The 19761-nt window shown below is 36.4% G+C and overlaps 2 protein-coding genes across 5 annotated transcripts; both read left to right on the top strand.

Annotated features, from left to right (window-relative positions):
• Positions 1-359: 359 nt before the first annotated feature.
• On the top strand, positions 360-8407 carry LOC104227857 (uncharacterized). 3 transcript variants are annotated; one of them, XR_711199.2, is made up of 5 exons: positions 360-1379; positions 4496-4637; positions 4730-7000; positions 7358-7799; positions 8031-8407. XR_711199.2 is itself a non-coding variant. In XM_009780214.2 (4 exons), the coding sequence occupies exons 1-4, from the start codon at positions 418-420 to the stop codon at positions 7724-7726; spliced, it is 3744 nt and encodes a 1247-aa protein (XP_009778516.1). In that variant the 5' UTR covers positions 360-417; the 3' UTR covers positions 7727-8407. The 3 variants fall into 3 exon arrangements, 1 of the variants encoding a protein (XP_009778516.1); XR_711198.2 differs by having other exon boundaries at positions 7990-8407; XM_009780214.2 differs by having other exon boundaries at positions 7358-8407.
• A 6772-nt stretch (positions 8408-15179) lies between these two features.
• LOC104227858 (5'-adenylylsulfate reductase-like 4) lies at positions 15180-19494 on the top strand. 2 transcript variants are annotated; one of them, XM_009780216.2, is made up of 5 exons: positions 15182-15648; positions 17490-17677; positions 17754-17878; positions 18727-18974; positions 19050-19494. In XM_009780216.2, the coding sequence occupies exons 1-5, from the start codon at positions 15442-15444 to the stop codon at positions 19179-19181; spliced, it is 900 nt and encodes a 299-aa protein (XP_009778518.1). In that variant the 5' UTR covers positions 15182-15441; the 3' UTR covers positions 19182-19494. The 2 variants fall into 2 exon arrangements, with proteins under 2 accessions (XP_009778517.1, XP_009778518.1); XM_009780215.2 differs by having other exon boundaries at positions 15180-15648; positions 18727-19494.
• Positions 19495-19761: the final 267 nt, after the last annotated feature.

Raw genomic sequence — 19761 nt, 5'->3', positions numbered from 1 at the left:
CCTATAAATTTTAAATTTTAAATAGGCTTCTAAGGATAAAGATTTTTTCAAGAAAGGTTCCTATTTCCAAGTCTTAGAAGTGGGGTATGTGGAGAAATTTCACCTATCTCACCCCATCATTTGATAGTATTAATGATAATTATAAATAGTTATGGATTCTGATAATCAGAAACAAAATCTGATAATCTAAACCAAATCCAATAAAACAGGCCTATAACCTTATTAGGAACCTTATTTAATTAGGACTACTTCACTTTTCTTCCAACAGAAGAACTTTGAAAAGTTAAAATAAGCCCTTCCATTTTTCTGTACTTGACAAAAACACCCTTCCCTCCCAAGCTTACAATTTTTCCTATCCTTCAATCCCCCCCCCCCCCCCCAACCAAAACCTCTCCTCTCCTCTTCCCCCTTTTTCTCATGGCTTCCGTTACCGTCGATTCTTCCTCCGTCACCGTCACCGACGGCCCACTTCATGCAGAATCAATCCCAACCGTCGATCTCCGCCTCCTTTCTCAATCTGAACTTTTCTCCCTCTCCCTCTGTTCCCCTTCCGCTTTCAACCCTCGCCGTGATGACGACGTCATTGTCCCTAAAATCGACCGTTCTGTTTTCAACGAGTCCGCTGGGTCCCGCAAACAAACTTATTCCCGTCTCCGCCTTGCCCCAGCCTCATCCGCCGCTTCCTCCTCCTCCTCTGCCCTCCGTAGCCGTACCCCTCACCTCCGTAATTCTCTTCACAATCCATCATCTTTTAACAATGATCCGGAGAATTCCCAAATCGTTGCCCTCCTTAAACAGCTATTCGGGTCGGGTACTGAAACGAATCCCAATCCCTCCGATTTGATACCTATTCGGGTCGATTATTCGGATTCGTTATCCGTGCCCGTACCCTTGACCGTGCGCGTGCCCGAGTCGTCCAATGTGGGTTCAATTGGGCAGAAAAGAAAACGGGGTCGGCCTAGGAAGAATGAGAATGAGAACCAGAACGAGAACGTCGGGGTGGGTGGGGGTGGGGTTGATAAAGGGACTAATGTGGCAATAAAGGACATTGTAGTTTATCAAAATGTGGATGATAATAGGGATAGGGATGATAAGGAGATGTTGAATAAGGATGGTGAACCGGTGGATTTGGCGGTCCTGGGGACGTTGGAGGATCCGTTTGGCGAAGAGATGAGGCGGAGGACGAAAGGATTGGGGAGTTCAGAGGAGCTGTTAAGGTTTCTGGGGAGATTGAATGGGCAATGGGGGAGTACTAGGAAGAAGAGAAGGATTGTGGATGCAGGTGAGTTCGGGAATGTGCTGCCAAAAGGTTGGAAGCTTTTGCTTTCTATTAAGAGGAAAGAAGGCCGTGTATGGTTGCATTGCCGACGCTACATAAGGTTTTTTTGTTGGAATGTTGTTTCTCTTATTGTTTATTGTTGTTACCTTGTTGATTTTCTTGCCAAGATTGTTTTGGTAGATAGAATCAACACTTGCAAGGAGCACTAAAACCAATAACTATATTCCTGCCTGCCATCCACACCAGAATAAATATAGTTTTCCGAAAAGACCAACTACTGGAGGAAGACCTCCAAGGCATAAAGAGAAATGGGGTTAAGGAGTGAGCCAAAGAAGGATCTTTTGTGTTAATCATGCATAATCTCGAATTAACAATTCCGGTACGTAGACCAAATAATAATGGTTAGGGATATTAGAGAACCCTAATTTGCCTTAACCATAATCTTTTAGTATTGAGTAAATGCACTTGAATAAAACGGAAGGAATTTAGAGTATTTCATAGAGCCAAATCTAACTAATTTAGGATTGAGGCATAGTTGATTGATTGATCATTTATGGTAGGCAATTGGATCTTGATTTCTCTAGGGGGATGATTCCCATCAAAGCTTAACATAAATGATATGAAAATAAATAAAGTGATCCGGTGTGACTTTTCATCGGGAGGTTGAGTTATACAACTAGCATTTTGTTTCTGATTATATTTATTTGGGTAATATGTTTCTCAATGATAGAATTCATTGGTTTGTGTATAGACTCCTTCACTTGTGCCTAGTGCAACTTTACGAAAGTTACTCCCTCCATTTCATTTTATGCGTCTTAGTTTGACTGCGCACAAAATTTAAGAATGTAAAGAAAACATTTTAATCTTATTAAAGATATATATAAAACATACCAAAAAAACCCCTTGAATTCTGTTGTCTTAAACATGGCACATCATTTCTACAAATTGCCATTAAGGATAGAATGAGAATGTTGGAATTATAAACTTACTTGATATAGAAAGGTTGCATTCTTTTTTAAACGGACTTAAAAGGAAAGTAAGACGCATAAATAGAAACTGAGGGAGTATTTGCTTTGAGATAGGATCATGATACTATTTTGTGTACAAATTTATGAAATTATTTGTATGTGTATTTTGAGTTTGTCGTAACTTAGATGAAGGAATTTGTAGGATCCTACTTAGTAGTGATTAAGTAACACAGAATTTTTCCTTCTTTCTACATATGAAAGGAAAACAAATCGTAAATTCCATCCCTGCAAATAAGAGGAAATATTTGTCTAACCAGCAGGTAGAATATTGTCCATTTATCTGCACTTCTTGAATACTAATTATTTTCTCTAACACTCCAAAATTTATCATTTGCCAATGAGCTCACACAACTTTATTTTTTTACTAAGGTATGCCTCTTTTGTTGGTGGTCTAACTGGTATCATCGATGTTCTGTTTAGTTTTGCTTAGCTCTCAATTAAACAACAAGTTTGTCAATATATGCTGAGTAAATGTTTAGTGCTCTTAGTGCTCATATCCTCGATGCTGGATGTAGCTCTTATGCATGTGACTTTCGCTTTTCCCCCACAATAACCTTGTTAAGTTTGTTCTCTTTGATATCTGCAAGGACATTTAGTTATACTAGTCTTTAGGATACGCGCGTTGTGTGTGTACCTTAGGTTAATGAGTTCAAAATTTAAAATTGAAAATTGTGTTTGAATTTTTATTAAAAGAGTTAAAGAAAATAGTACAAGTTTATGAAAATAATGATCTTTCGGTATTTTCCTATGCATATGCGGTATTTCCCTATTTTAATTTGTACATTAGTATTCTTTTAGTTTAGGACCCCTATATTACATATATAGCTACAATTTTTATATATGTTTCCTCGTTCAATTATATAAGTATTATGTATCATTTATTGATTATTATCGTTTCATTTGGTTTTATGTATGTAATTAGAGTAACTTGCGTAAAAGTTCATATATTTAGTTAATGTTCAATTTTATGTGTTTGTTCCAATTGAACTGGTAAAATCTAAATTGAATTTAAAGTTCTAAATTTTAGGACTTTTTATTTACTTCAAATAAGGAAGGGTTCAAAAATAAATTTTGGTTGATCTCAAATTCCTAAAAAGTAGGCAAACAATTAAATGACTTTTTTGTCCAATATGAACTCTATTTTAAAAGGGTAAGATAGATGATCGATATTTTGCTAAGAGGCTTCGTGCTTTTAATATAGTCTAGATTATATACATGTTTTGTTGAACGAAAAATAGACTGTTCATGAAGGTTAACTGTATTTGACATCACATATTGATCCTAACTGTTCTTGGTTCGGGTTTCAAGTTATTTGGAGGTTTTTTGTAAGAGTGTGACCAATTGGAACTTGGAAAAGTTTCTGGGCTTTTTAAGGAAATAATTTACTTATTACTTTATGAATGTTTGGGCGCATGAGATTTGCAACAAGAATCTAAATGTTCAAAATGTGACACAATTAGTTTGGCTACTAGACTTGTTTTTGTGTAATTTAAATATTTAGTAAGAAGAAGAATGGAGAGTAAAGGGACCCTATGCTCTTGAGATTTCACATCGGTAGATGTCATGCTGCTGTTTAGGTGCGGATCATATAAGGATATCCAACTAGAATTCAGGATCGTCTAGGTTACCGGGAAAACGTATTATTACAGGAATCTTGTTTAAGAAAAATTTATAGGCTATGGGGAGCAGCTTTTGTGTTAAGTTAGATTCATCTTTCAAGAAAATGTTGGTTTCCTTTGTAAGTAAAGTCTACTAGAAGTTGCTTGATCTAGTCACTCCCATGGCATGGCTTTCTCTCTCTTTTTATTCCTTGAAAACCATGAACTACCCCAGAAGACCAGCTTGAAACCACGTTAATTATGTTTGCAGGGCGTGCTTGTACTATATATATGTATTGTATGCACATACATTTGCTTCCTTTCAGGATCTTCTTGACCTGCATCATGTTACTGGATTTACTTATAACATCTTAAGGGTTCTTTTCCCGTGATCATCCTGGCCTTCATTTTCTCTAATGGGGTCTTATTATCACAATTTGCAATTGCTGAATTTGTAGCTTGAACAAAAGCCGAGCTTATCTAATGGTTTACCACATGATTTTGAATTATTACTATGATGTTTGTATGCTCCTCCGTCTGTGTTATATGTGTCCAATTTAGATGGCTTAAGACGCAATTGGTTTTCTCAGCCCTAGTGGACGGCAATTTGAGACATGCAAGGAAGTCTCTTCATATTTGCTCTTTCTTCATGGTGAACGAAATGAAAATCTTCCAACATATGCGAAGAGTTGTGGAACTGCTGAGATCACTAATACATGTGCTTTAGTTAGTGTAAGTTTAAAACCCTTTTTTGGCTACATTTTTTCTCTTCCTCCTTTTTTCCCCCTTCTAGACAGAGATTTGATTCATCAAATATGTTTCAGACTTCAGACCTTCAGGATGTCAGCAACAATGAAGGCCCTCTTTTTCACAACTCATCCCCTGCTGTTGATCATGGGGAGTTGCAAGTTTTATTGAATTTTGGGGAACTGTCAGAGGTCCAAGTAGGAGATCTTTTGCACTGTGACAAATGCAATGTGACCTTTAATGGTAAGGATGATTTATTGCAGCACCAGTTATCTCATCGGCGAAGGAGATCTAGAAATGGTCAATCCATTACTGATGGGGTAATAATTAAAGACGGAAAGTTTGAATGTCAGTTCTGCCATAAGACATTTGAAGAAAGGCGTCGGTACAATGGTCATGTTGGGGCCCATGTTAAGAACCAGGTAAAGACTGTGGATGGATCTGTTTCAATCAATGTGGGAGAGTTTGTTGAACCTGTGGCATCTAGTGGAGCCATGCTGAGGGAGTCCATAATGCAGGATTCAGTTGTTTCACTGAGGAACGTGACAGAAATTGCTGATTTAAGTGCAGATTATGGTAGGAAATTTGCACCTTCTGGTAAAATCCAGGAGGAGGATCACATGGAGATTGACGATAAACTAGAAGGTTTGAGCGAGGCTTTGAATACTGCCCCAAATAAAACTAACATGTGTTTAAGTTCTGAAGCGATTACATGTAATAACATGGGTAATATTTATTGTGAAACACCTTGTGACTCACTGATTGCTGACGTTGTAGCTGAAGGAACCAATAAGGGTTGTCATAAACAGGAAGGGAATTCTGAGAGCTGTTCCCCTATTTCATTGAAAGAACAAACATGTGTGAATACACGCAAAGTAATTGACTCTTCCATCATAGAAGAGCCTGAACAGGAAGGTTTACTTTGTTCAACTGGCATTGTTGATTCGTGTGGTGTTAGTGTGGAAGATGGCAAGTTTTCCCCTGCAGTGGAAGAGAGCAAAGTAGAGGGTGATAGGTTTGTAGATAATGAGTCATCAACTGCTTTATGCAGTAATGTCAGTGTGCTGGATGAGAACAGCTTGACAAATGCCAAACAAGTTTCATGCACTGAAGATCACTCAGGGAAGAACATTGATGTTCTGAATCGTGTACCCTTTCTGGCAGAAACATCTAAAGAAAACAGAGGTTTGAGCAGCACAGGTACCCCATCTTGTGACAAGGAAGGATCCGCAGTAGATTATGTAAAAAGAGTTTTTCATGGTTGCATAGGTGAGCAAAAACCTAGTAACATGATGTGTAATATAGAAAATGATGAGTGTGGCAGTCTTGTTGATTCAAATGACAATAAGCTGATTATGAAGGAGGATAGTTGTTCATTTGTTCCACATCCAGATAAACATGTAAATACTGCTGAAAAAGATGTAAGTGATGGTTCAGCTTGCTTTCTAGAGGAGCCTGAACAGCAGAAAGGTGATGAGAACGGTCTGCTTTCTCCTGCATGTGACAAGAACGGTGTTGAAGCTCAACTTCTTAATGATTCAAAGACAACTACAGATGAGCCTAAGGTTAGTGAGCTGCAGAGTGTTAGTAGTAATATAAAGGGATTTCCTTGTAACAATCATGCTGTGCAAAAAGCTGATGCCAGTGATATAGAGAAGGAAAAAAGTCTTGCATTCTGCTCGCTTTTTCCGGCCACGAATTTGAGAGCATCTTGTGCTGAAGATCATGATACTAAAGTTTACCAAAGCACAATTGAGGTTAATGATCAGCAAAGGGCTGCAAACGCATTGTTTTCTTCAACCAATGTACCAGAAGCTTCTACCAGGGAAAATACCACGAACAGGAGCTATAACAACCCTTTGAATGGATCCAAATTTGATGGTCTTGAAAACTCTAGGCATCATGATCTAAATGTTGTTTTCGGCAACTCTCATGTGGATCTAGATGCGAATTTGAACTGTACAACCTTCCAACTTGGCATGGAGGAAACATATGGAGTTCAGGCTAATCTCCTTGGAAGATTTGAGTCCGATAAACAAGGAGAAGTTGGGATTGATTTAAGTGATTCAGCTTTCAAGGGGAAAACAGGAGATCTTGAAAGTAACTTCAACACGGTTTTTCATAGTCAATTGTGGGATGAACAGAAAGTAGATGAAGTTGGTGACTCTGGAAAGAAGATTATTACTGGGTTTGGTTGTGGAGATGCCAAACCTAATGAGGATGTCATGGCTGGCAGCATTTGGAGAACGGGTGTAGAAAATGTCATGCACGGTGACTCAGCAGACAATTCAACCTCGGTAGTGCAGTCATCGAACTGTTTCCAGACCTATGATGTTTTGTCAGATAAGGTACGTATTAAAATAATTGGTCTACTTTAGCATGAGAAATATACCATTTCTGCCATGCACTTGGCGAAATATGCTATTGTGTATTAGTTTCTTAGTCGTCGCATTTCTCTTTTCCAATACTTCTACATTAAATTGCCATTTTTTCCCATTAGAACGAGATCGTAAAAACTTGCAGATATTTCTAGTGATGAATATTGTGTTTGTGAATCTATTAGTTCAAAGCTGTTTATTGATCTATTAACAATTAAATTTTGCTATATGGCTTCTGACTTTGATTTATACTGGAGGCCAACAATAATTTAAATTGGTTATATTTGACAATCTTATCATTATTTCTCAACATGCTAATTTGGACAGGTTCAAAGTCTCTTCGGAGAAAATGAGAAGTATGACGGCAACACAGGCTTTGATGGGTTGAGATCAGACAGGACTGGACCTGTAGAATATAGTTTCATGAGCACACAGAGTTTAAATTCTCTTCAAGAAGAGCCTAGAGCTTTACCTTACGATGTGGATATAGAACAAGGATTTAATACGTCATTTTGGCTTGGAAAAGATGATGTAATGCCAAATTTAGCTGGCAGGAATCAGGTAATGTTGGTATGCGTTTGGTGCAGAAATGAGTTTTATCAAGAGCCTAACCAGTTAGGAGCAGAAGCAGGTTCAATTGGTTCCATGTGTCCAACCTGCAGTGGAAGGATCTCAGGGCAGTTTAGCTTTTTGTAGAACGACTTGTCATTGACAATTCAATGATCTGCCTTCAACGTAATTTTCAGACAGAAGATTAGATCAACGGAAGGTATTTATTCATCCCACAAGCTGACAAATAAATAAAGAAAGTCTAGACTTTGACTTGGATCTTGATTGATGTTAGTTAAGTAGCATCTAACCTTCCTATTCTTTTGACTGAAATAAGTCTAACTACTGACTTTGTTTTAGAAAGATAACGAGACCTTTAGCTTCTTTAGCCTTTTTGTTTATCAATGCAGTCCCAAATATCTGCTTTTATCCCTCACCAGTAGTCATACAGGATATGGTAGGATCCATCAATAGGTCCAAAAGATTACCTGGATTATTAGATTGGTCGCGTCACGTATTCTGCCACTTTCTGCTGAATCTGTCTCCCATTTGAGTTGAGGATGGATGATGAAGAAGCAACGTGGATTGGTCGGCAGTGGGATGGAGGATGGATGAAGAAGCAGCTGATATCAGTTTGCAGAGGTGACAATGTGACATTAATATCCTCCTGCTGTGGTCTCACTTAGATTCTTCTTTCAAATGATTCTGTTCTTATTGATTTGGACATTTCTATGTCTCTGGCAGATGTTAATTTTGCAGCTGTCTTCTTTTTGCTTTTTGTTTACTGATGTGACTTTTAAAACATGCAAAACACAACTAATTATTTAAGTAATGAAGTGACGAGTAGGGTAGAAAAGAGTCTAATGAGCATTAGCAGCTTAGCAGATAATTTGATTATACTAGTAACTTTACCTGATTTCGCAAATTAAAATGTTCTCTTGACTGCCTAGTGCCTGCCTGGATGATGGCGCCTAACACCGCAGTCAGGCAAGCCAACAATAATTGATTAACTTGGTTCTCATTTTAGTATTTTCGAAATTAAAATTTCCTTCAATTTAATAGTTAAAGATGGAATTTACAAAGTAAATAAAAATATTTTCACAATTTCAATACTGAACAATTCATAATCACCCCAAAATTCGGTGTCACAAGTGCATGAGCATCAACTAGGAAGATAAAATAAAATACAATATCTGTTTGGAATACAAATTAGACAGGAAAATACATAAGTAATTCTGAAGGAGACTTTGTTGGCTGCGGATCGTAATATGGAAATGCAGCTTACCTAAGTCCCCGCAAATAACCACGTCTTTGCTCTCACAAGGCCACTAGACATGTATGTACTTAGCACAAAAAATGTGCAGCAAGTGTAGTATGATTTTAAATCAACGTGTACCCAGTAAGCATCCAGTCTAACCTCAACGAAGTAGTGATGAGGGGTCGACTCCGACACTTATTATGGGCTAATAATAAAATGTTGATATATTATTTAAGCATGGAATACATAACATAACTGAAAATTTAATAACCGGAAAGAATCAGCAATTCTTTTATTAATAGATATTCCCAAATCTATTTTCATCATTTAACAATTTATATCTCAAGCCAATAAAGCAATGTCAATTCTTGTTAGTTCCAAAGAATTATCATGCGCAACTCATGCCAAGGTTGTACGGCCCGATCCAACATATAAATATAAATTGTGCACTGTCAAGGGTCGAACGACACGAACCAACATATAAATATAAACTGTGTACTGCCGAGGGTCGAATGACACGAACCATAGATGCATCTATTAACCTGCTGAGGTGATCGACTCGCTCCCATGGGAGTAGTGGAAGTTTACCCCACTCACGGAATATAATTGCGACGTGGTTGCACATAGATTTCTTAAGTTATTATAATATTCTAAAATTCTTTTTCGAAATATACGAAATTCAAATGAAAACTTTCAAATCACGAAATCTTCATTTTCAACTCTTTTCAAGGCATTTAATAAGCGTACTCGATCTCAATTCTTTTCAAGGCAATAATAAATATAATTAAATAGCGGCATCAACAGGGCATGTTGTATACCTAAAACTACCCGGACATATGCATAATTAGTAGCTACGTACGGACTCTCGTCACCTCATGCGTATGTAGCCCCCACAAATAGAAACACGCATGAATTCAATTCACCTATGGGGTTAATTTCCTCTTACAAGGTTAGAAAAGAGACTTACCTCGCTCTGAAGTTCCATAGCCAGCTCCCAAGCCTTTCCAACAACTCAAACTGATGCCCAATGCTCCAAAACTAGTCAATAAATGTGCAAATCCATAAATATATACCCCAATACTTATTATAATCCGATTTACAATAATTTTCAACCCCACTCGAAAAGTCGATAAAATCAACCCTCGGGCCCACGTGCCCGAATTCCAAAAAATTTCGAATATAAACATTACCCATAACATCACGAACTCAAATATATAATTTATTCTCAATTCTATTCCCAAATTAGTGGTCAAAATCCAAAAATATCAATTTCTAGGTTTTCTACCAAAACCTCAAATTTCCACTAATTTTTCATGAATTTCCATGTTAAAATCTCTATATAATCCAATTATTTTACTTGAAATAGGTGTCAATCACTTATCTTGACATAGATGATGAAGACGGAGCTCCAAAATCGCTCCTAGGTCCCCCATGGAGGAAATGAGATGAAATGAGCCAACCTCGTTTTTGCAAACTTTTACACTGCCCAGGCGACCCTTCTTCGCGTTCGCGGGCCCCCATCGCGTTCACGATGAATAAAATTCTCAAAAGCCATTTCCAAATCGTTCTCAGAGAGCCTCTAGTATAATGGTCATAACCTTTTGTACAAAACTCCAAATGACAAATGGTTTAACGTTTTGAAAACAAGACACCAAGATCTACAACTTTCCTGTCTTGGTCATCTCCCAATTCCGTATAGATGTCGAGATATAAGTTGCCGAAGTCAGCCCTGTGCAACACAAATTTCTTCTTCATCTTCCCGGACATCCTGGAGTGTACCAGCCATAACGTTTTGCACACAAATCCAAATGCTAAATGGTTTGATTTTCTGAAAACTAGACACAGGGCTACAACTTTCATTTTTGGATTTCTCCAATTTCTTTATAGATTGCAAGATATAAACTTCCAAAGTCGTTCGGACAGCAGGAATTCCGTCTTCGCGAACGCGAGAACCTCTTCGCGAACGCGAAGAACAAAGTCCCAGCAGCAAAATCTTTCTTCGCGAACGCGAGAGGCTCCTCGCGAACGCGAAGAACAACACCAGACATCAGAAAACCAGCATCTAAAGTAACCCAAAATGATCCGATAACACCTGAAACACCCCCGAGGCCCCCGGGACCCCGTCCAATCACACCAACCTATCCCAAAACATGACACAAACTTGCTTGAGACCTCAAATCACACTAAACAACATCGAAATCATGAATCGCACCCCAATTCAAGCTTAATGAACTTTAGAACTTCAAACTTCTACATTCGGTGCCGAAACCTACCAAATCACGTCCGATTGACATCAAATTTTGTACACAAGTCACATTCGACATTACGGACCTACTCCAACTTCCGAAACCGAAATCCGATGCCGATATCAAAAAGTCGGCTCCCGGTCAAACTTCTCAAAAACCTTCAAATTTCTAACTTTCGCCAAATGACCCAGAAATGACCTACAGGCTTCCAAATCCACATCCGTATGCGCTCCCAGTACCAGAATCACCATATGGAGCTATTCCCAGTCTCGGAATCCCAAACGGGCATCGATAACATTAAGATACACTTCCACCCCAAATTTATGAAATCCTTCCAAATGCCAACTTTCCACAATAGGTGCCGAAATGCTTCCGGGTCATCCAAAACCCGATTTGGACATATGTCCAAGTCCAAAATCATCATACGAACCTGTTGGGACCTTCAAATCTCGATTCCGAGTTTGTTTACTCAAAAATCCAACTTTAGTCAATTCTTACAACTTAAAGCTTCCGAAATGAGAATTTTCTTTTCAAATCAACTCCGAACTTCCCGAATTTCAATTCCGACCACGCGTATAAGTCATAATACCTGAAGTGAAGTTACTCATGACCTCATACCGCCGAGCGACGCACTAGAACTCAAAATGACTGGTCAGGTCGTTACATTCTTAGTTTCTAATTTCCATTTTCGTTTTGTTTTTAGTTCAATCAATTCAAAAAACATAAGATTTTTGGGCTTATACTCTAGCTGATAACTTGGGCTTATGTGTAAGATCCATTTCCTTTCTCTTATTTAATGTGTTACCATGTTTTCCACGGATCAATACATAAAGATCAGTTTAGTTTTCAATATTAAAGATGTAACTTTTTTTGGTTGACCTTCACTGTGCTAAACTCTCAAGTATATGCCTCATGTAATTACTTGAGCAGTAAAGGAAAGAGAAGTTAGATTGACAATGTTTTCCATGAGGAAGTAATGTTGTGCAAACTCTTTTTGTAGCAAAGAGAAACTAAAATTGCCCTCCAAGTGTTGGGAATGCAACTGTCATCCCTAGTGGCACCTAATTAAAGCTAGAATAGGGACAAAGTATCAACAAATAATAATATTGTAGTATGTATTTATGCACCCAATGGAGATGCGTATTAACTAACTCGGTTACCATCATTATAGAAAAATATGAATGTTTATCTATTAACTCATACTCCCTCCGATCCAAAATAAGTGATTTTTAAGCTTTTTTCTTGTGGTACAAAATAAGTGATTTTTTCAGATTTCAAGAATGAATTAATTATTTTTTTTCCTACATTGCCCTTTGAATAATTAATGTTGGAGTATGTGTTAGGAGTGTTTATATGAAGAGATAGTAAAGGTTAATATGGTCAATTTTATAGCTAATTAGTGTTAAAATGTGAGTTTCTTAATATGCGTCAAAACAACCAAAAAATCACTTATTTTGGACCGGAGGGAGTATGTTCGGAATTAACCGATCGACAGTGGCTCAAGCAACTAGCTGTGCTCATTAAGGATCACAACTACCAATCATAGTCGTAGGTCAATAAATTAGCTGTGAATAATGTGCTTCCTTTGGGTAACATTTGTTATTTTCGGAATTTGGAGTTTTAAATTATTTCTTCATTCTGATTCAAGTTGCATGATTGAGCTGGTGGCAATAAGCTTTTTTCTTTTCATTTGATTAACGGGACAGAGAACATAGTTGGTGTAAGAGTTTAATTATTAATTTTGTATTATATTAATCTTTCTTTTTGTTGTTGAATAGATTATACCAAGATAACCTAGAACTACAATTGCTCTTTAAGCTATGATACGATTAATTGACGAAGGAACCAAAGTATAGCTATACATTGAGAAAATAAAAACTGTTCTTTTGGCCATAATTTACTCTTAGAGTTTAGAGGAGATCTGGAATACTATTTGGTACGAACACTACAATATTATCGTTGTATAAATTTATCCCAACATAAATTTATACCATCAACCAATTATAGTATAAACTTTGTCCCAGACTTAATCCTGGATATCCCATCTTATTTCACCTTATCCCGTCAAATTGATATTGTTTTATCTCACCTCTCAGGTGGGATAAATTAGTCTAGGGATTATAATCTCAGTCACCCAAGACTATAATTCCAGGATAATTTAGTGCGCGTACCAAATGACCCCATAAAATTCTTAGCACCCGATAACGATTTTGCGTTATGTTACTGTTGGAGCAAACTTAATTTACACTTGAACAATTTTCATATTTTGGAGTAAATTAAGTTGATGTAAAGGCAAAAGCTTTTTCGTACATTCTTCAAACATTACTTTGAGGTGAAGCTATGTTTTCTCCCACTATACCCCTGATATGATAGTTTCCTCACAGCTAACTCAAGTTAGAATTGCATTTAAGTTTATTTATGAGATATCATACAATCCAAACATGATATCAAAGTCCTTGGGCATATTGAAAATTAAATTAAGTAAATTAAACTTATGTCATATTTAACTATTAATTTAAATTTTTAGATGAGATAGTACATTAATTCAAATATTGTCCCTGTGAAAGATATTCAATGCACTTTAGCACCATATATCCCTAACATATGCCAAATTGTGTAATATGATATGAATGTTAGTTATACATATGGTCATTCCACTATCATACTTTTAATTACTAAAGGTATGAATACATACATACAACAACAATAACAAAAAAAAAAAAACAGTGCAATCTCATATGTATAGTGAGGTTTGGGGAGGATAGTGTGTACGCAGGCATTACCCTTGCCTTATGAAGAAAGAGAAGTTATGTCCGATAGACCCTCGGCTCAAAAACAGTGAAAAGGTATGAATATATACATACTCAAGCACATATTATCCTACCTAAATGTTTGTCTCGAAAAAAAAGAAGGAAGTTCAGTCTTAACAGGTTTATAATTTATCACTCATAACCAATCTAATGTGCTTTTCTAACTATTTGTGAGAAGAAGCTAAGTTGAAAGGCTCATATCGAATAAGCAAATTAAAAGACTACTTTAGCTCTCACATATCCGTACAGTTGATTTCATTTTAATTTATCAATGAATTTGTAACTTCTTTTTGCGATGTAATTAAAATTTTAACGACACTGTCACATAAAACTATTTTACAGTGACATGAAATTTAATTTAAGGTTTTAATATAAGAATTCAAGTTATTGCTAAAGTTCAGTTTGGTACAAAAGTTTGATCTTACCATTAATTTTGTTTGAATTTATATATGTCCTTACAGATTTAACCTAATCTTCTATATAATCAAATGGATTAAAATCCCTAATATAAACTATTGCTTCTTATATTGTTTCTTGATCAATCAATCTACATGGATAATTATTCTTAAAGAGTACATATAGGAGTTGGTTTTTCCCTTTTGGAATCAGTTATCGCTGTTATCTAATGATACTATAACTCATCTGGATAACAAATCTGAAATGTAAATTTATGTATCACATCAATAGTAATGGAAGAAATTATTAGAAATGATTGACATTCTAGTTTGATATATAAAACAAATAGTACATATTAAATAATTATAAATTTTGAAAGTAGTGATAAATTATAGTAGAAAATATGTTAAGTTAAACCAGATAGGACTTCTGAAATTAATGATATTTAGAGCTTCATAAAAATAAATAGAATGTCATATGTATACATGAATTGTATTTCTATTTATTGATTTTTTTAATCATTCAATTTTTGAAATTCATAAGGTAGATTAATTCGAATTCGTGCCATGTAACTTATCTAAGAAGGTAAAAGTTCTTTATAAAAAAATTATCTATTACAAAAAAAAAAACAGAATCTCAATTATTTCACCACATTCCGAATTATTGTTTCATTTGATTTTACTTTTGATTGAACACCTGTGGACTGTGGTAAAAGGGACCCTAAATTGTAATAGGATGTCAAAAGGACAATAGGACTCACATGTCATTATCGGTAGCAAAAAGAAAATCTAGTAAAGTATAACAAAATCAGCAAAATGTACAAACTGCACGATCACTTTACACACTGGTCCATATTACATAGTGGATCTTGATGTTCCAACAATCCAACACACAGAAAAATATACTGTTTTTATTTTTATTTTTAACGTTTAACCAAAAAGAATAATAATTCTATCCTCCTCTTAGTCCTCTCAAATAATATCTGTGAGCCTTAACGCTAACATGCGCCGGGCTCTCTCCTCCACCACCGCCACAACCACCGCCACCGCCAACGTCGATTTATTGCTCTAGGGTTTTCTTTTGGTGGGCCCACAATATTCTGATCCAATTCATTTAAAAGAATAATAAAGCAAACCCTTAGTCCTTCAAAAAATGGGTCTTTTAAGTGTTTGGGCAGCTGTTTTTGTGGTTTTATTAATGGTCTTTGAAGGGCTGGCCTCGCCGGAGACTAGGACGATGTCGTTTCGTTCAGTTTGCCCCTTGAAATCCATTAAAGATTCGATTTTTATGGGGTTTCATCAAGATTTGACATGCCCATTAGATGGGATCCAATCTTCTTATATGGCTGGAGTTATTCAGGTATATAAACAATTTTCCTTGTATTGTATAATATTTTCAGCCTTTTGTATGAGTCTGTTAGATTTTTGGGTGTTTTACCTTGTTAGCTAGGTGCAAAGATAATTTTTTTTGGGGGTATGTAGTGATGAATTGGTGATGATTCTTATCTTTTATGAGTTCAATTTTTGTGAAGTGATTAGAATTTTTGGATTATTTATCTGCCTTTAGAGAGTGAATATTGTCTTGGAGATTACTGGTGAAGAATTTTGAAATACTTTTTTGCTTGGACCTTGGTTCTAAAGTGAAAACATGATGTGAGTTACACCAATATATGGAGAGGCAAGTGTAGGATAGAATGCCGATATTATACTTTTATATGTTGACTTTGAAGACTTGGATTGGAAATAGTGAATCCTCGTTCATGGAGTATTTGGGTATTCAAGCCATATATGTAACAAACTGGAAATTAGCTACGTGTTATGTAAGCTTCTGTTATGTTTGTTTGTCAATTTCCAGGAAATAGTGAATACTGCATTGGGCCGTAGATCTGAGCTTCAAATGCTTTTCAATTGTTGTTGCTAGTCCAAATTGAGTTGGTTTATGCAGCTAAATCCATGTGATGTGTAACGAATACACTGTATTTACTAAATAACCCTACAACTTTGAGAAACTAAAGATTTGCCGAATCTGTGGATATGTTTCAGTCCCATGGCATCTTGGGCTAGCCAAATCAAAACGCTTTGAAGATTATTTTGCATAGTCATGTTGATTCCTGCTAGTTGGGAATATGTTTTAGACTTAGTAGAGAACTTCTGTTATCATCATCATAGTATTATTTTTTGTATATATATATTGCACTTCTATTTTATTGTGGTAATTATGATGATATGAGTTGAGCTTAATGAAAGGAATGATGATTCATATCACCATCCCAAACTTGTTTGGGACTGAGGTGTAGTAGTTGTTGTTGTTGTCGCGTTGATTATCTTCCGCCTTCATCTGATTTATTAGTTGGTTTTATGTAGTAATGGTGGTTCTAATGCTTTACATTTTCGTAGAGTTGTATGCGTGGTTCTCGTCAAGTGAATCTGCAATGGTAATGTGTCATGGTTGCTTTTTTAGAGATGAGAACCAAAGATACATAAGAGCTAGTCTAGGTCATTAATTTTCCCCGGAGGGTCCGTAGCAAGTGCATGATACATGACATGTGATGGGGCCTGGGTCTTTATTCATTCATTGTAGGAGGAACAAACACCATTGGATCACCATGCACTTGCTCTAAGGAGAAGGAATAAACACAATTTGTACTCACTTATCAAAAAAAAAAAAATTTACTGATGAAACAAGAAAAGGGAAAAGAAGAAGAAGGAATGAAGAGAGGCATAGCTCATGATGTCTCCTCCCAATTATTAAATAAAACAGTTCTTTATCTATGTGCCCCTCCCCATGAATCTAGGGTTACAATATGGAACCTTTCAGATGTAAGAGTACATAAGTACTGTGTCAAAACATTATAGGTTTGATGACTCGCAATTATCAAATTCTACGTAGTGGGAAAAGTTAGAGCACGCCGAGTTGAATCACTTTGGCTGTTGAATATGCATTACAAGTGGGTACACCCTCACCCTGTGTCATATGTTTAAATCAAAACTTTTGATGCGGTATTGCTGCCTCCTCCATCTTCATTAAACTGGTTTCGTATCTTCGTATGATGTATGATGACAACATGTATAAGTTGGTTCAAACACCCACTCCTGCCCTCACTCCTAGAACATTTATTATGTTATGTTATGTTATGTTATGTTATTTATTTATTTTCTTGAGGAGTTCTAATGTTTGGTTTTTCTTTTTTCACTTTGAAGGGAGATGAACTGGCATTGCATAGGGCACTAAATTTGATCCACCGGAATACACATGATTATGTTGCTTTGCTTTTCTATGCATCCTGGTGTCCTTTCTCTGGAAGTTTTAGGCCAAAATTTTCTGTCCTGTCTTCTTTGTTTCCTTCAATTCCCCATTTCGCAATTGAAGAGTCAGCTGTTAAGCCAAGGTTAGTGTGTGAAATTAATGTTTTACATTAATGTGCTTTCTCTATATTGTGCTGACAACTAAGAATGTCTTCTCAGCACTCTCTCAAAGTATGGAGTTCATGGGTTTCCCACTCTCTTCCTTTTAAACTCAACAATGCGCATACGGTATCATGGCTCTCGCACCCTTGATTCAGTGATTGAATTCTACAGTGGCTCTACTGGTAAGCATGTTTGTTAAGCTGTATTATTGTGTTTTGGACTTGGTGCCCCTAAAAGGGGAATCTGTATAGAATTAATGGGCGTTTGGACATAAGAATTGTAAAATTGCAAAATAGGGGGAAAATTTCTTTCAAGTGAAAATGGTATTTGAAATTTAGAGTTGTGTTTGGACATGAATATAATTTTGGGTTGTTTTTGAAGTTTTGTGAGTGATTTGAGTGAATTTTGAAAAACAGCTTTTTGGAGTTTTTCAAATTTTCGAAATTTTCCAAAATGCATCTTCAAGTGAAAATTGGAAATTTTATGAACAAACGCTGATTTTGGAAAAAAGTGAACATTTTTTGAAAAAAGGGGAAAAATTCTTATATCCAAACGGGCTCTTAGTAACATTATCCAACAATCCCTCTTCCCACCCCAAAAAAAGAAAGTACTAAAAAAAGGAAAATTGCCGGATGTGTTCTGAGTGTTAAATACGAATTAATCGAAATTGTTGGTGATTTCGCTTTTGCTAAGGTGATTTTACATTTTCTGGCAGAAGGTGATTTTGCATCTTGAAAATGCAGCATTTCGGCAATTTCTACGCCTCACTTTTTCTTTTCAAAACTTCCATTTCCCTCTTTTAGTACTTTACTTTCAAATTATTGACGAGTCATGTTGCCTGTCTAATTTGGTATACATGTGCATACATCATTAACTATGTTTTCTAGCTGCAAGTAGGTTTCAAGCTAATGCATGTTACTTCAGAAGTGTAAAATTGCTGTTCGTTTATTCTTTTAGGATTGCAGCTTATTAAGTACAGCCATCGTTCCGACTTTCTTTATCTTAAGCCCTCTCTCTAAATATGAAACAGGTTTTCAGATTGCTTCAGTGGATGACACTTCTCTTGGCAAGACTAGATGCTCCTCGAATCATTTGAAATTGCACGGCAGTGACCAGGAAAACTGTCCATTCTCCTGGGCCAGATCTCCTGAAAACCTTCTTCAGCAGGAAACTTATTTGGCCTTGGCCACTGCATTTGTGTTAATGAGACTGCTTTATAAGTTATTTCCAGCTTTACGAAAGATTGCTCATCTCAGCTGGGAAAGGTCCAATTTACATGTAAGAATAAGAAGCTTGTGGGAGCTTCCTCTGCTTTATCTGAATCGAGCAATACAGTTATGTAATTCACTGCAGGAGCCATGCAAGAGAAGCAACTTGCAGGAAGGAGCTATGAACGCCAAGGCATGGGCTTCCAAGTCTTTAGCTTCTGTTTCATTTGGAGAGTCGAGCTCTAGCCGGGTGGTACCGGTAAGCTCTTCTAACTGATTCATTTGATGGCCAATATCTAAAATCATAATGGTCTTTGAGAATTATTTTAGCCACCGTCATTGTGGTTGGTGTTATCTGATTGGGGCAGCGCTGTGCAACGTCGAGCATTCGAAACAATCTGCTTCAATTTCATGTAATGTAGATTAGAATTTTTTCCCTCACCATCAGGAAAATAATGTATCAAATTTGTATATAGCTTTAACTAATAGGCAGAACTTTTGAATTCAGATCTGTGTTTGTGTAGTCCAGACGCTGTCTAGTTCCATTTGTATGCTAATTTTGACTTGAATTAGATCCTTTGCGAACAAAAGTCGGGTAACCGATCTAAGTTCAGAACATGGTTTTGCTTTCTATCTCTAAACACTCTGCATGCAAGACCCTGATGAGAAGAAGTGCAGAAGCGAGAAAACTATTTTGAAGAACTTGCTTGAAACAATATGCCATCCAGGAAGAACTAAATTTGGTTGGTCTGACGAAATGATGAGCTTGAAATGCTTAAACTTTATAAGTTGTTATTAAAGGAAGTTCTGAAGTTTGCCGCATACTAGAGGAAATTCCTATTTGCTATTTTTTACTA

Source organism: Nicotiana sylvestris, chromosome 4, assembly GCF_000393655.2.
Source record: "Nicotiana sylvestris chromosome 4, ASM39365v2, whole genome shotgun sequence".
Classification (NCBI taxonomy): Eukaryota; Viridiplantae; Streptophyta; class Magnoliopsida; order Solanales; family Solanaceae; genus Nicotiana; species Nicotiana sylvestris.
The sequence above is the reverse complement of the archived record's forward strand: the minus strand, read 5'-3'. Positions and strand labels throughout refer to the sequence as shown.

Excerpts from the sequence above, each read along its gene's own strand:
- LOC104227857 (XM_009780214.2), top strand. The coding sequence starts at position 418 with ATGGCTTCCGTTACCGTCGATTCTTCCTCCGTCACCGTCACCGACGGC. Across the intron at positions 1,380-4,495 it reads CATTGCCGACGCTACATAAG|CCCTAGTGGACGGCAATTTG; the intron begins GTTTTTTTGTTG and ends TGGTTTTCTCAG. Across the intron at positions 4,638-4,729 it reads ATACATGTGCTTTAGTTAGT|ACTTCAGACCTTCAGGATGT; the intron begins GTAAGTTTAAAA and ends AATATGTTTCAG.
- LOC104227858 (XM_009780215.2), top strand. The coding sequence starts at position 15,442 with ATGGGTCTTTTAAGTGTTTGGGCAGCTGTTTTTGTGGTTTTATTAATG. Across the intron at positions 15,649-17,489 it reads ATATGGCTGGAGTTATTCAG|GGAGATGAACTGGCATTGCA; the intron begins GTATATAAACAA and ends TTCACTTTGAAG. Across the intron at positions 17,678-17,753 it reads GAGTCAGCTGTTAAGCCAAG|CACTCTCTCAAAGTATGGAG; the intron begins GTTAGTGTGTGA and ends ATGTCTTCTCAG.